Genomic DNA, 14871 nt, shown 5'->3' on the forward strand with positions numbered 1-14871 from the left:
CCCACTTAAAAATGCCCAATGACACAAGATACTTTCCATTATTTGTAGTTTGAATTGTCATCTGTGTTTTTCGTCTTCATATAGGCTACATAAAGATATTTCCCCCATAAATTGGTGCATACAAGTGTATCCAAAAACAGGAAATGAAGTCCTTCCCCAAAGGCAGATTCTAGTCAATATACAGCACAGTACACCCACTGCAATACATTAGACTACACCACTGGTTAAGACAAATGGAACTAACAGTTTCATATTCACCTTACGAATGCAGTATTTGTTAAGATTGTCGTTGTAGCGCAGAATGGTTATCTTGTTAGGCATAGCAGCACATATACAAGGTCCGTTGTCTATCTGTAAAGAGAACGTCGATGTCAGTGTGTACAATCACATTTTTAAGAAAAATTACTTTAAAGTCACAAAGCTTTATCTCAAGATTCACACAGAAGAGGAAGACCTACTCTCCCAGCAGCAAACAGATGGCAGCCCTTCACCGTCTCAAAGATGTAGGGAGCCAGTTCAGACTGGCTGGGCAGGTGGGACTGGGACAGGGACTGCTTTACTCTCTTAATCTCCACCAGACACAACGCCCTCTCGTCCCCTGCAACACACACACACACACACACACACACACACGTCATTCTGGACAGTGTGACTAGATGAATATCTACAAGAATATCTTCAAGTTTCACTAGAATTAACACAATGGTAGTGTGGCCTTTCAAAGTTTTATGTATGATGAATAACTGTAGAGCCTCAAGTGCACCAATTAGGCAGGAAGTTATGACAGGGGATATTGGCTTCTTGATTTATGAACACTCACTCCCTGCATTGAATGAACCAAAAGTCTAGACTCAAAATCTGCTGCTTATTAGACAATAATAGTCAATTGAAAATGAAAAAGCTGGACATCTCACCAACAATCATCAGCAGTTTCTCCTGCTCTTTGATGATGTGGATCTGAAAGACTGATCCCAGGCCAGGGATGTGAGTCAGAGAGTTCTTGATAACATTCAGGGCGTACAAACCCTCTTCAGAACCCACCAGAACTATCTGCAGCACCGCAAGAAAACATGATCATAAACACAATCATGAATATTCCGGTGAATGTGGCAAAATTTCAAACAGGAGCAACATGTGGTAAGCCTTGGCAGTGTGCCCCGAGCATCTGCTCTATGCCCCATGTCCCTTCATTAATTATTCTATTTTTGAACATAACTGCTACTGTGGATTAATGTGTTTTCTTAATGATCAAAATAAAAGAAACATCCTAAATGAGCAGATTAATTACTTAAGAAATGTTTTTTGATTAATGTGTTTAATGTATGTAGTGTTAAATGTATGTGCACACTGCAAGTACTCCAAATAAAGACTCCAATAAATGTGATCCAATAAAATGCGATCTACATCAGTACCTGATCTGTGAGGGGGAGGGTACAGTTAATATCCAGCCTATCGTCTCCCTCCAGCTTTAGGAGAGAGTTTCCGAGCAGCTTCTGTAAAAAAAGAGAGAGGTGGGGGGGTCAGCGGGGCCGAGCCCTCAACACGACCTCAGGGGCAGGCAGCAGAGGAGCAGAACAGAAGGGGCTGGATGGCTGCAGGACTGTGTGCAGGTTAAAGGGTCATTTCTGTATTTTTCAGCCTGGACCCTATTTTCCCATGCATTGGTGTCTAAGTGACTTATGTGTACAAAAATCGTTGAAATTGGTCCAGTATTGAGTGAGAACGCTGTAACCGGCAGCCGTAAAACAGCCCTTTGGTGGAGGTAAATTGAAGGTGCGCAATAGCCCAATAACTTACATTGCAGCTTGTTTTGCTGCTGCCAACCGCAGCGGTCTTGCTTAAATACTGGACAAATGTCAAAGATTGTTGTTCCCATCAGTCACTTAAACACAAAAACATAGGAAAATAGGGTCCAGGTTGAAAAATACCAACGTTACCCTTCAACAGTGTCAGAGGTGGGACCAAGTCACAAGTCAGTTTCCAGTTTTAAGTTCAAGCATGGATTTCAGTCAAACAAGTGAAAAGTGAGTTGTCATTGCAATGTTAATATGCAAATCTAAAATTGTAAATCTACATATTGCATTTACAGATATTTGGGTAAATTATCAAAAATGAGCAGTAACAGGTGAAGAGCAACAGCATAAAACTATTCTATTTTAAGTTTAATAACATTTGCCATTCATTTTTTATCAGATAATGCTCAACAAAGAACTGACAATCTTTATAAAGTTGCTTTGTCAATATGTATTCCTTCACAAATGAAGTCTAATAGCATGAGGTTCCCTGACTTTTGATTGGCTAACCTGAATTTACCTGTTGATAAACAGGCAACAGCAGCATAGGAAATCATTCAAGTCATATGTTAAAAGTTAACGAGAAAGTATTAAATTTCAAGTCATTCTTATACATGCCACAGTCAACTCCAAATACTCCAAACTGTAAATTGAAGTCACGGTTATGTTGCCCAGTTTGTGACTTAAGTCCCAGTCACTGAAGAGTGTGCAGAGGGGCAGCAGGGTCAAAACTGAGACGAGTACACCAGCAGGTAAAAACCCACTGTTTGATCCCTGGTCCTGCCAACAGGACAGCTGATGGGGATCAACCCAAAGATGATCAAACATCTTGGGGAGAAGCTGTGTACAGTGGTTATAAAACAGGACCCCAAAAACATATTTCAGCAACATTCAAACTGTTACATGAACACAGTTTGCACAGGACATGACAGTATAGCAGAGGATAGTGAGAGTGAGGAGCGGTCACAGCAGGTGAGGTGAGAGCAAGGGGAGGAGATGACCAACCAACACAAGGACAGACACATGCACTACTCCATGCCTTGTGAAAGATTAGCAAGTATGTATGTGTGTGTCAGTAAGTCTTATGTCTATATCTTTGTAACTTTTTACCTGGACCAGTGGAGACAAAACCATTTGTCTTTTGGACACAGCAGCCTATGTGTGCAATGAAACCCAATAGAATGGGCAGAATAGAGCAAATCAACAAAACATGCCCATATACCGGACATACAATGTTGCATGATGAAAAAGCAACAAACAGCAGTGAGAGACAGGCAGAAGAGAGAGGAGGAGAGGAGGGAAATAGAGGAAGAGAGAAGAAGGGGACAATTAACGACACATATAAGAACCACCTGTTAGAACATATAACCTAGGTTTTGAAATCAACTCTTGAAGAATATAACATCAGCTGCTCATGAATAGGCCCCACACAGTTAAACAACAAGTTTACTGCGGTCATAAAGGTTTATGATTTGCGCCGGCAGACATCGAGGACAGAGAGAGCCCATTGCCCCAGTCGCCCCTCGTCTGCTCCAGAGATACTCACTGCGTCGGCCTCGGCCTTCTCCCGTGAGGCTCGCGCCCCGGCCACCACGGACTCCATGACAGCCACCCAGCGCTGTTTGTCTGGGAAACTGGGAGCCATGAAGCAAATTGACTGTCCAGGCCAGCATGGGGTGTGACAACGGGACTCCAGCTTCAGAACGTAGGGAATATCTGACACACCGGGAACACAAGTAAGGTGTGCTTTCAGAAGAAGATTTTCATGGTTTCTAGTTAATTGTAGTAAAATACAACTATTATTAATTTGACTTTGACTCTCTGCAACCCTGTACATGACCCCTGGGGGTCTCCAGGCCAAATCATTACTCCTCTAAAATACATTTCTAAAGAAGCTTAGAATATGACAATAAAGTCTTGTATAAACAAGACAAAACTTTAAAAAAAGAGTAATATGAGAGTGACAGATAAAGGGTAGGAAATAGGATAAATGTAAATAAATGTTAGGAAAGTGATTCCTACGTACAGAGAACAGCACACTTTGTATATTGTACCTGACTTGGCTGTGTTGGGTAGCTCAGATGCCCCCACTGCTCCATGAACAACCACCTCTCCATCGGACATACACAGGTCAAACTCTTCCAGTGGCTTCACTGAATCTGAATAACACACAGAAAAAAAACATGCTTTGTAGATCTATGACATGATGCTGCATGTTGCTCTGTTACACAAGTAAAAAAAGCAACCTTCTCTGGGCTCTGTCTCATAGATGGACACTTTAGTCCCATCCAGGACCATATATTTTCTCTCCCAGCCCTGGCCTCGCTTCCCATTCCTGCAAACAAACAACGCAACTGCATTACCACAAAGCATAGATGATGACATGGATCCAACTTGTTTTGCAGGAAACTCTACAAACGCCTTTGTTTGAATGGATTTAAGTACCAGATGTGCAGACTTTGCCAGACGGCACATGCCCTACGAGTGCCTGGGAGGATTTGTGTTTAGTAACATCGGCCTGGCTGATCAGTGGGAGGGGAGGACACAGGACTCAGTGAGGGAGTACAAAAGACAGACTACTGTATATTCCCCAAGACAAATGTACTAATATAATAATAAGAACATGGCAGATATACAACATGAAGTGTCCTAGTAGTTGCTACCACAAGCCTATGGAACAGCTTTGATACTCCTTGGCATAGATTTTACAAGTGTCCTACATCATTTTAGATCCGTAACCCTAACCATAACCGATTATACAACAATGGTTACCAACAAAATAAAGGTTATAATGAAACTATATTCATATTGTGGAGCAACTCGCTCTCAAAAAGAATAAGTCCTAATTGAGTAACTACCACACATATAAACACAAAACTGCTTTGCTAGCTCAATTTTTTTGTAACCAATCTGCGGAAAAAAATATTTTTCCATCGACATAGATTTAGCTCCAGTGCGTCCGCAAAATTCACATTTAGCAGCTATTTTTAACATAGCGCCGAGTCACAGGCACAGCTGATCCAAACATTTTTAGTGAAAGTTAACTTCAGAGCGTTGTAACAACTCAATTTGTTTATCCGATGAATTACCCTTTGTACATTGATGTAGTTGAAGAGCTCTTGTGTGTTCCACTTTGGTTCCTGACTCACATAAATAAAAATGTTTTAAAAAACAGTTTTTCAGTTCAACTCTGTAACGTTGACATAGAAGTAGCGGTGTAATATTTTAAGGGATGCGGCAGGTGTGCTCAAAATGGCTCTGGATGTACTGTCATTCTGACTTGAGCACATTCTAAATGTCTAGTTGACCAATCAGATTGCCTGGTCGGATCACTTGCTGTAAAAGTTATATTCAGCAACTCATTGTGTTCTGTTTCACCTGTCTTTCTTTGGAAGTTAGACACAGCATCATGTGAAGATGTTGGTGGACATGAATACCTTTGCACAATGTCTGGATGCAGCTCTGGCCCATGTGATTAAAAACACCAAAATGTTGCTGTCCATCAAATGAATCAGCTTTGTTTTGGTCATGTGATGTGTGGGAACTGTCGGTGCCCCATGCATGATCTGCACTCTCAATAGTAAAACTGAATGGCACAGAGCAGTAAGAGGAAAGCTTCAACAATGACATGATTGTGTCCATAACTAACCTAGGCTGTTTCATCCAGCCCTCTAGGTGCATGTGCCCGCTGGCCTCTTTGAGCTGTTGGCCTTGGGAGCTGCCTTTGTCCCGACACAGGCCCTCAGACAAATGCAGGGAGCAGTCGCTGGACATGCCACATGTGGCTGGGAGGGAGGGGGAGCATTTTGGGTGGCACAAAGCGTGACATTCTGATGAGGAAAAAAACACACTGTTATGGAGAGCAATGCCACACAAGCTTTTGGTTCCTCTGCACACCCCTTTGTGCCGCCACCGGCACTGTGCTCGTCAGTTCAACATCTCAAAACAAACATACAGTATGTAAAAAATGTAACCAAGTCTTCGTAACATATTTCTTTCACACAAGTCTGGAAAAATTAAAGGCTCTAATCAGAATTTTTTTTCTCTTTGTAAAAAAGGTTAGGAAGACCAATGGGAATGAGTGAGAGACACATTATGCCACATCATAATAACACTCCCATTCATCATCTTTATTATAATTTCCATTAATACAATTTAAAATACATTACAAAAATAAATAATAAAAAATAATTTTTACATTTGTTTATGGGGCAACAAATTAAAATATGATACTATGTTAACTTCATTTTGTTTACATAAAGCAAAAAGGGTTGCCCTTTGGAAACACATCTGTGACTCACCAAGACAGGTAGCAGCCTGGCGACCAAAGTGCACAGTATCCAGGCACACAGTACACTTGGCAGCTCTCATGTTGAGTCCCACTGTGAAGCGGTGAGGGGTGTTGTGATGCACCACCCTCTCTCTCTCCCTCTCTCTGTCTCGCTGACTGTCCTTCAAACGGCGGCTAAACTCTGAATACAGTCAGGGAACACAGTGAGGGCAGGCTGCTCAAGCATGTCTTATCGTGTCAGGTACATTCATCACTTCCAAACCTCAGTGCACCATGCCATACCCCTTATGAAATCAGTTCAACAAAAGAAAGTTTCCAAAAGAACTGTAAGATGTTTAGAAAAATGCATAAGCAAGTAAGTAAACTCTGGAAACAAAGACGCTTGAAAAAGAATATTGATCTGATCATTCCCTTGTGCTTGTGCCCACTCACTGTTGCATTTTAAAGGCATTATCCAGTCAGTACAGTAGTTTCCTACTGTGTGTCCAGTACTTTGTTTTCATAAAGATTAACTTGTAGATAATTACCTAAACATGTTTTGGATTTTAAAAAAAGTCACATTAAAGCAATCAACTCAGAAGGTTAATGATAATGTACAGTATGTATTTTCTGGGTTTCTTCTTTTTTATAATATATACTTATTAGTCTACAAATAGCAACATGTTTTGTATAATTACAATAATTATTGAACCCACCTTGGTGACGGGCTAACAACATCTTAGAGTTAAGTAGTGGACAGTGTCCAGGTTTCGTGAACCAGGACGCTGGAAACAGTGATTGCAAGAGATGTTAGGAATAAGCTTAGGGCCCTGCCTTTAATCATTTGGATCATAGGGGCTGGTCAATTTGGAAAGAAGGGAACTAAAAGCCAGATCAAACATCCAGCCAAAGGAAAACAGATGCCTGAAAGAGATAGCAATCCTAAGAGGCGCATTAAGATCTTGCGCCGAGCTAAGTGCCACTGCAGGGACAGGAAGTGGCAGGTGGCCTTCACCAGAAAGCCATTCAAATATTGGAGAAAACTACTTGGCGGCAAAAGATCAGCGGAGTTGGGAGCAACAAAGGAGGAGGTGGAGGAGCACCTCTGTCAAGTCCACAGTGACCTCATCAGAAAGGACAGCCTGGAGATGGAGAAACTTATCAAACCAGCTGAAACAACTATGGCAAAATGGCATTCCGTACAAGGTGTACAAGTATTACGAGAGGCTCAGGAGACAAATCTGAAAGTTAATAAGGGTGGCAGGGAGGAAGTTTCTTGCTAACGGTTGGTTGTTTACTAAGGGATCGTTCATCACTAAAGAGAAAAAATCCTCAGAAATCAAACAATTCTGAATCATCTTACTCCTCAATGTGACACGCAAAATCTTCTTTAAGATTCAGGCAAGGAAGCTGACTACTGTCGTGTAGGACAACAAGTACGTGGACACTTCAGTTCAGAAAAGTTGAGGTGGGCATTGTCTGTGTGTGTACAATCTCACTGATTTCATTGTCCACAACCATGAACCTTTTCGTCAAGTCGGCAGAGAAGTAACGTTGTGGTGCAGTACTGCAAGTGGCATCCAACAGACACCCAACATGACATCTCCAACATTGATGGACAACCTCAGCAAGACGAAGGGAGATGGATTTTAGAGAACTTGGTTGAGCTCAATGATTGGGCAAGGTTGGAGTTCAAACCTGCAAAATCCAGAAGCCTATTACTTAAGTGAGGGCGAGTCCAGTTTTGGTTTTGCTTTCAGATAAGAGAGGATTTCAACCCAACAGTCAACAGTCAAAGAGAAACCAGTGAAGAGCTTGGGGAAGTGGTACAGAACTCTTTACTCAAGTGATAAAGAGTGTGAAGGAGATGCTCATTTAAGCTGAAACCTGCATGACAGCTGTGTGGAAGAGTGGATTATCTAGCAAGCATGGCTGCACGCTCTGCAGAAAGCCAGCCAATCTTGAGCATGTCCTCTCCTCATGTCGGGTCAAGTGAGGCGGATGTGAAATTGCTGTGGCAACACGACCAGATTCTGACACAGGTGGCTGCTGGTGTAGAGCAGGCGAGAAAGAAGACAAAACCCCTTTCTGACGGCCCAGTTTCATCCACTTTCTCAGGTCAGGGGAGAGTATAGCAGCAGCAGAGATGAGGAGCAAAGGGTACTGACTGCCGGCCACAGCAAGCGCCAGGGAGATGCGGAGATAATCCACACTAACCTCGGACACAATATTATCTTCTGGTCTACAGGCCAAAGGCAGGTGGTTCTTATCAAGCTTACAGTGACCCCAGGAAAAGAAGAAGAGCACGATGTCACTGGCTCAGAGATGGTGCAGAGATGATTCATTTGCGATAACACAATAACACCAGTCATATTATGCATATGTTATTATTATATATATTGTCTGTGTTTGTCTGTATTTCTTATTTGATATTGTTGTTGCTTTTTGCTTATATTTTCCTTTTACTTCTTCTCTCTGTTGATCACTTGATTGATTTGGTGATCACCAAATGTCTCCACAAGGATTAATATCAGTTTACAATGACATAAGATTAAGATAGGGATTGTCCAGGCTTTGTAAGAAGAAATAAGATGACTGAATAATACCTTTAGTTTTTCTTCAGAGTGTGGGTTCAAACAGCATGTTGTGCATTACAGAGTTTATCACATGATACATCTCTGTTAGTGTATGATGGGAAGTTCAGGTGGCATTGTAGTGAGTTAGCAGAGTTTTGCAAATCAGATTGGCTAAGCTTCAGCAACCAAGATAAAATGCTTCAGATTTCTAAAGCTGTGCACTGAGAAGGTGAGACTTAAAGATTTCTCATCTTCACCCGACCAGCCTGGTGGATCTCAACTTTTCTAAAAGTGCACAGCTTTTAAAATCTGGCCTTTCGAGGATGTGGATGAGGAAAAAGGAGAAGAGTGATAAAGACCAAACTGCAGAAACCATGAGTTTGGACAACTTACTTTCAAAAGTGACCCTCCTTCTCTCTGAAAGGTGTGTGAAAGAAAAAGGATAGTAAGAGTTTCATAATTGAGTGATATTTTATGTGTGTATCTATGTGTGTGCAGGTAAGGGCCAGTAAGTGTCAAGTTTGAATCTATGAACCTGTAGGTATGTGTCTGTTAGAGAGAAAAAGCTGCACATCAAGAAACATCATCGCCTCACTTACCCTCAGGTGTTGCAGTCGCCTTCCTGCGTTCTGAGTTGGAGGTTGCCAGGTTGGTCGGGCCCTGCTGGTGCTCAGGAGACTTCACCATGGCAGACATAATCATCTGCTGCCGTGCTGCGGCCGGGTTTGCAGAGTTACCATGATCCTTATACTGGAGCGCTGGTTTTGAAACAATTATTTTATTGAGCTTATATACATTGCATGTATGTGTATGATACATTTATTTATCATGCCGGGTGAATTGTTTACTGTTGTTCAAGGAAGATAATGTTACAAGTATACTATGGTGTGTAGAATCGGAAATATGTTTAATCAGAGTGGATAAGAGCAGTCTCACCTTCCTCTCTCAGAGATCGCAGCTCCGCTCTCATTTTCTGCAAGGCATCTTCCAGCTCAGAGCAGCGATTGCGCTCTTTGTCCAGGGCTAGCTTCATGTCGCTGTACTGCAGAGGCACCGGCTGGATGGAGGGCACAGGGGAAACCTGGCCTGGCCCCTGACCCTGACCCTGACCCTGGGCCTGGGCCTGGGCAGCCATGGCAGCCAACAGGTCCTCTCGACGACGCCCAAACAGACCCTGAGACAAAAGAACCAACTAATTACCCATTGGTTCTGAATCTAGTTCAGTTAATATATGGCGATGATCTACAACTCTTTCTGAATGTTCAAAGAGGCTGGTAGAAGTTGTAATGACTATTTATGAATAAAGTGACTCATTCATGAATGTCTTGACCTTTATGATGAAGCAATTATCCAACTTGTCATATTAATTCAAAAGCATTCTCTAAACAAATTCTAAAAACTCTAATAAATTACCTTATAGTCATTTTGTCCCTTTGCTATCTCAGACATCCAGACGTGCAATCAATCTACTTAATTGACTCTGTGGAGCTCTTTGTCAACCAAGAGTATTAATTATACTTCCACTTTAATTTTTTTTTTTTAACTCATAATACTGAAAAAAAGCAAACAGCAGGCTGGGATAGCCCCCAGAAGGCTCTCACAGACTGTTCCCCAATACGTGAAATACCTATGTTTTTTCAGGCCCACATGCATGTGCACGTGGCCCGACCGGCTATCAAACAAACAACAGAAAAACTCGGATACCAACACACACAGAGGGAGTGTAACTTCATTCTCCTCTTAAGATTACTCTGCTATATCTTTCAAAGCAATTGTTAGTTTGTTGCTATATTAGTGCTCTGAATCTTGAGTAAACTCTTTTAAAGATGCTGATAAGTTGAGGTATCATGTAAATCTTCACAAGCTTTTTGTCTAATGCCAACACGTTTAACAATGTAAAGATCTGTGTAGGAAGACAGACAAATTATACTCATTCCAATTAAATACATAATCTGACCTTTTTCTTTTTGGAGCCACCATGGGCTTGGGCCTGGAGGAAGTCTATGAGCTTGGTCTGCTGGGTGATGGTACCCTCCATTTTCACCTTCTCATGGGAGTACACAGCCTGCAGGTGGAGCTAAGTGAACATCACTACTGCCATGAATTTCTCCTCAAGTACTTCACTTCACACAGAGAGGGTGACAGAGGGACAGAGAGAACGGGGGTTGTACAGTATGCTGTTTGGGGTAAAAAAGTGTCTATGTGTTTATGTGTCGGAACAGTGAGGGAGAAACAAGACTGAAAATGACATAAAGTCCAGCAGATCTACATGTGCATCTCTGAGTATGTGTTTTTTCTGTGTAGCAGCACCTGGATGTTCTCCAGCTGGTATTCCAGGTCAGTCCTTTCAGTCTTCAGCAGGTCAGTCTGGTCCAGAGCGTCCTGCAGCCCCTGGGTCAGGCGGAAGATGTGGGTCTTCTGGGCATCCATCTGCTGCTGCAGTTTCTCTTGCTGTGGAGGTAAAACAGATGTTACATCACCATATGGACACTGCAACTTTGCTACTCGCACTTCTTACAACTTGCTTTCTGTGATAGCACCAGCTAAACCTTTCAGCATGGTTTGACAGTTATGCCTATGACTTTACAAACAGAAAATCAAGTTCATTTTTTTAATTTCTATTTTGGCAGTTGATTTGAGGAAGAGGTATACATCTAACAACATGGCATGCTGTAATAAGCACAAATAAAACTTTTAAACATCTTAAATGTGTACATAACACAAAAATACAGAATGTACCTCCTCCAGCAGTCTTTGCTTCAGATCCCTCTCGCTCTCCAGCTTTTGCTGCAAACTGTGGGCGTTCATCTCCAGCATGGCATGCTTCTTCTCCAGACCATTCAACTAAGAACAGAGAGCAGGAAAAGTTTGTTGTAAAAGCTGCTAACCAGAATGATACTAAGCCATAAAAATACTTATTCAACAGTGTGGAAATGCTTACAGTGTCGGCAAGGCTCTCAGTTTTGAGTTTCTGGTCTTTGAGGGCCTGCTGCAGGGCCAGGATCTCAGCTTTGTGCTCCTTAACTGCCTGCTCCACAGCTTGGCGAGACTCAGTGCTGCGCTGCTCTGAACGATGCCTAGACCGTACAGCAAACCATTTTTTACACCGTTATTTTGAGTCCTCCAGTGCATACTCTTGCAGTGTAACTATCATGTTTTTACAGGGGTTTCTTTGTAACTGATGCACATATATTACACACAGATTTATAATTTAAATCAAATTAAATAAAGTATGTATCACAGGGTTCAGGTTTTTCCATCCAGTAGTCCATAAGGTAATTTATGTAACTACAAGAAAAGACGTTCCATTTTGAGAAAAGGTTTTGTTTTTGCTCTAAATGTTGCTATCAGTGTTGGATCAGCTCCCTCCGCCTACACACACATTGAATGCAACAGGTTTGGCCATATTCTCTAGGCTTTGTGAAAAGGTATTCTGGTAAATATATGAAATTATTTTCTAAATTGGTGTAGGCAGGCCATGTGATATGAACCGGGTACACCAAAAGCATATTAAAACACAGATAGAATTTTTTAAGGTGTACTTTTTCTTCATCCCAGACCAAAGTCTTTACCCTAAACTAACCCTTATATAGAATAGTGTGTATATACAGTATTGACTTGATTGCAGTAATCTCAATTGGAGCTGCTCTACAAAATTCAATAACAAGAAAATTCAACACTAAATGGACCTAGAATTGCAAGGCAAACATTACACAAATTTTAATGTAGTCAATAAATGTCAGTGTGTGTGTATGTGTGTGTGTGAGTGGTTTTAACCTGTTCTGTTTCTCTGTATCCAGCAGTCTCTGGATGTCCCTGGTCCTCCTCTCAGCCTGGTTCTTCTCCTCCTCCAGTGTTGCCCTCCAGGCCTCCCACTGTCTCTCCTTCTCCAGCAGCTCGTCATTCAGGGACTCCAGTTCCAAAACCTGTTCCTCCAGCATGGTGCATGTGGTCTTCAGTGTCTCCAAGTTCTGGTACAAAAAAGGGTTTCAGATGAGAAATACCTTTGATACACAAACAGTTGCATGACAAGAGACGTATCAATAACAACAAGTACATTTTGGAAATAAAGGACGCAGAGTTGGTTAATTTCCTCCTGAACAGGCAACTTTAGGCTAATTTCTCATGGCTACAAGGCTACATTAAACTATATAGCTAGAGCTGAATCTATTCATAACTGTCGTGCCAATAATTACTTTTAATCAAACCCTCTTGCGTAATATTGCTGAATGTGACCATGCTGTATTTTGATAGGTACTTGATCTTTAACTTGAAATCAATCATACTGTATGTTTTGTATGTAAAATCTATTTGTTAGTCAAATTTGTAAAATACAGTAAAGTACAATATTTCGCTTTGAAATGTACAGTATTCAAGTAGAATTACAATGTCACCTTATGGCTCTCTGCCTATTATTTCTGGCTACTGGGAAGCTGTGATGGAGGGGTCACTATTTAGTATAGGTATTTAAGTAGCGGTGTGAAGGCTTCTCTTCAGGATTTTTACTTGCTGTTGCAGTGGGGCTAGCAATGGAAATTTTAGCACGTCATATAAAACAGAAGTAATCATTGTCAAAATGACAGTACACAAACACAAAATGGCCATTCACTGACTTTCTCCCACCAGAACCTGTTGCTCACAGGCTATCATGCAGTAAGAACAGCGGGTAAAAGAAAAAGTTAGTAACAATTAACTTCTTCATTTACATGTCAGACATATAGCACCATAAAATAGCACCATGCCTAAACTAAATCACCATCAAAGACATAAGGGCTTCTGAGGAGCATTTGATGGCAGCTTAAACAACATACCTGAAGTTCAACAACTAATGCAAATGACTGTGCACCTTCAGTTTAAATAATAACTTCTAAACTACAATTAGCAAAAGAGCACCTTTGGAGTAATTTGCCATGACATTTTTGGGCACCAAACATTTTTTTATTCACAGGGCCTACACAGAGCGCTGTGTTTTATGTCTTACAATGCACGTCTTCAGACTAAGCATTGGGAGACAAATATAGCCTGTGCTGGTGCTGCAGCAACACCACGGCCCTCTGAAGTCCAACGCTTTCACAGCTGACACGACCTGGGAGTGATGGGGATGACACATCCCTCCCACACACCACCCCATCCCTCGTCTATGACTTGCATCGCTGGTTACACAACCAGCAGGACTGAGAGCGCTACTGGACACCCACACACAGATCCTCCCACAGGGGCAGCACACACAACACACAAGCTCCTCGCTCAAGCTCTCTCGCACTGCATCCAGAATGCAGCTCATAACAATACTTAAATATTTCCAGGGTTTCTCCTGCCTGATTTACTCTTAACATTGTCAGCGCGGGGAGAGATGTCTAGGTCACCTGTCAAAGGTAGTGTGGATTTAAACACATAGTGTAAGTAAGTGGAAACCTTGTGTCGGACTGGCTGTGAGTGGGAAGTGGGCAGAGGGAAGGAACCTGAACTAAAAGAAGGATTACAACTGTCGCAGCTCTGAGTCTTGTCAACAGAAAACTGTGGGTTTTCTTTTTTTTGTTTCTACAAAAATATTCAACAGAAATATGAAAACTAATAGACTATAGTGGTTGACTCAGTGATAAACACTGTGACTAAATTATGAGTTTCAAAAGTCAACTGTTTAATTGTTTGTGTAATAACTTGGTGATAGACTGGCAACCTGTTTCACTAATGAATAGTTGGAAGACTGCAGTGTTTTCCTGTTTAATTTTTAGTCATATTATGCTACAAACTCCTCTGAAACAGCTCTCAAATAGAAATAAATCTGATGGATAATAAAAGAAGATTAAGAAGAAGACTAAGAAGAAGACTAGAAAATTCCACAAGAAATTTTAACAGTGTGCCTACTACTTGATCCACATCCGAATAGCAATCAAACTTAATGAAATATAATAAAAGTGTTGTGTCTTAACCCTTCAGAGATAGACCTTTTAAAATCTATTTAAGACCTTTCAGTTTCCCAGAAACAGCTATGAAGCAGCTAGCGCTAAACCAACCAGACTCCATTTGAAAAACAGTACTTTTAGCGTGTATAGAGACAACATATTTACACATGTAAATCAGTAAAGTATATGTTCATTTCAACTAACACAAGAGATGTGATGGTTGGAAAAGTGTAGAGAACGCCAAAAATGGCTTTTCATAGTTTTATTTGGTTTCTGTTGACTTTGAATGAAGTGTGTTTTGCGATGCTAAAATGACTGTTTATTTA

At 41.4% G+C, this 14871-nt stretch overlaps 1 protein-coding gene and 1 long non-coding RNA gene across 12 annotated transcripts in view; one reads left to right on the forward strand and one right to left on the reverse strand.

Moving 5' to 3' along the window:
* Window positions 1-14871, reverse strand: part of LOC116686666 (citron Rho-interacting kinase) — a 59230-nt gene that overhangs the window by 9612 nt on the left and 34747 nt on the right. For 3 of the 11 annotated variants that reach the window (XM_032511691.1, XM_032511692.1, XM_032511694.1), the window contains exons 17-34: window positions 12417-12610; window positions 11581-11716; window positions 11379-11483; window positions 10950-11090; window positions 10597-10716; window positions 9576-9813; window positions 9239-9397; window positions 9033-9056; window positions 6095-6265; window positions 5443-5623; window positions 4040-4128; window positions 3848-3952; window positions 3340-3509; window positions 2904-2948; window positions 1413-1493; window positions 915-1050; window positions 459-598; window positions 259-351 (exon numbers count right to left, since the gene is read on the reverse strand). In XM_032511691.1, the coding sequence (XP_032367582.1) occupies window positions 259-351; window positions 459-598; window positions 915-1050; window positions 1413-1493; window positions 2904-2948; window positions 3340-3509; window positions 3848-3952; window positions 4040-4128; window positions 5443-5623; window positions 6095-6265; window positions 9033-9056; window positions 9239-9397; window positions 9576-9813; window positions 10597-10716; window positions 10950-11090; window positions 11379-11483; window positions 11581-11716; window positions 12417-12610 (2328 nt within the window). The remainder of the gene's footprint in view (window positions 1-258; window positions 352-458; window positions 599-914; window positions 1051-1412; window positions 1494-2903; window positions 2949-3339; window positions 3510-3847; window positions 3953-4039; window positions 4129-5442; window positions 5624-6094; window positions 6266-9032; window positions 9057-9238; window positions 9398-9575; window positions 9814-10596; window positions 10717-10949; window positions 11091-11378; window positions 11484-11580; window positions 11717-12416; window positions 12611-14871) is intronic. The other 8 variants (XM_032511696.1, XM_032511693.1, XM_032511698.1 and 5 more) reach the window with 6 other exon arrangements.
* The window catches only part of LOC116686670 (uncharacterized), an 18446-nt gene continuing 9209 nt past the window's right edge, over window positions 5635-14871 (forward strand). Inside the window, exons 1-2 of the long non-coding RNA XR_004331322.1 lie at window positions 5635-5645; window positions 6552-6553. This is a non-coding gene — a long non-coding RNA (uncharacterized LOC116686670). The remainder of the gene's footprint in view (window positions 5646-6551; window positions 6554-14871) is intronic.

This window comes from Etheostoma spectabile, unplaced genomic scaffold (genome assembly GCF_008692095.1).
Source record: "Etheostoma spectabile isolate EspeVRDwgs_2016 unplaced genomic scaffold, UIUC_Espe_1.0 scaffold433, whole genome shotgun sequence".
NCBI lineage: Eukaryota > Metazoa > Chordata > Actinopteri > Perciformes > Percidae > Etheostoma > Etheostoma spectabile.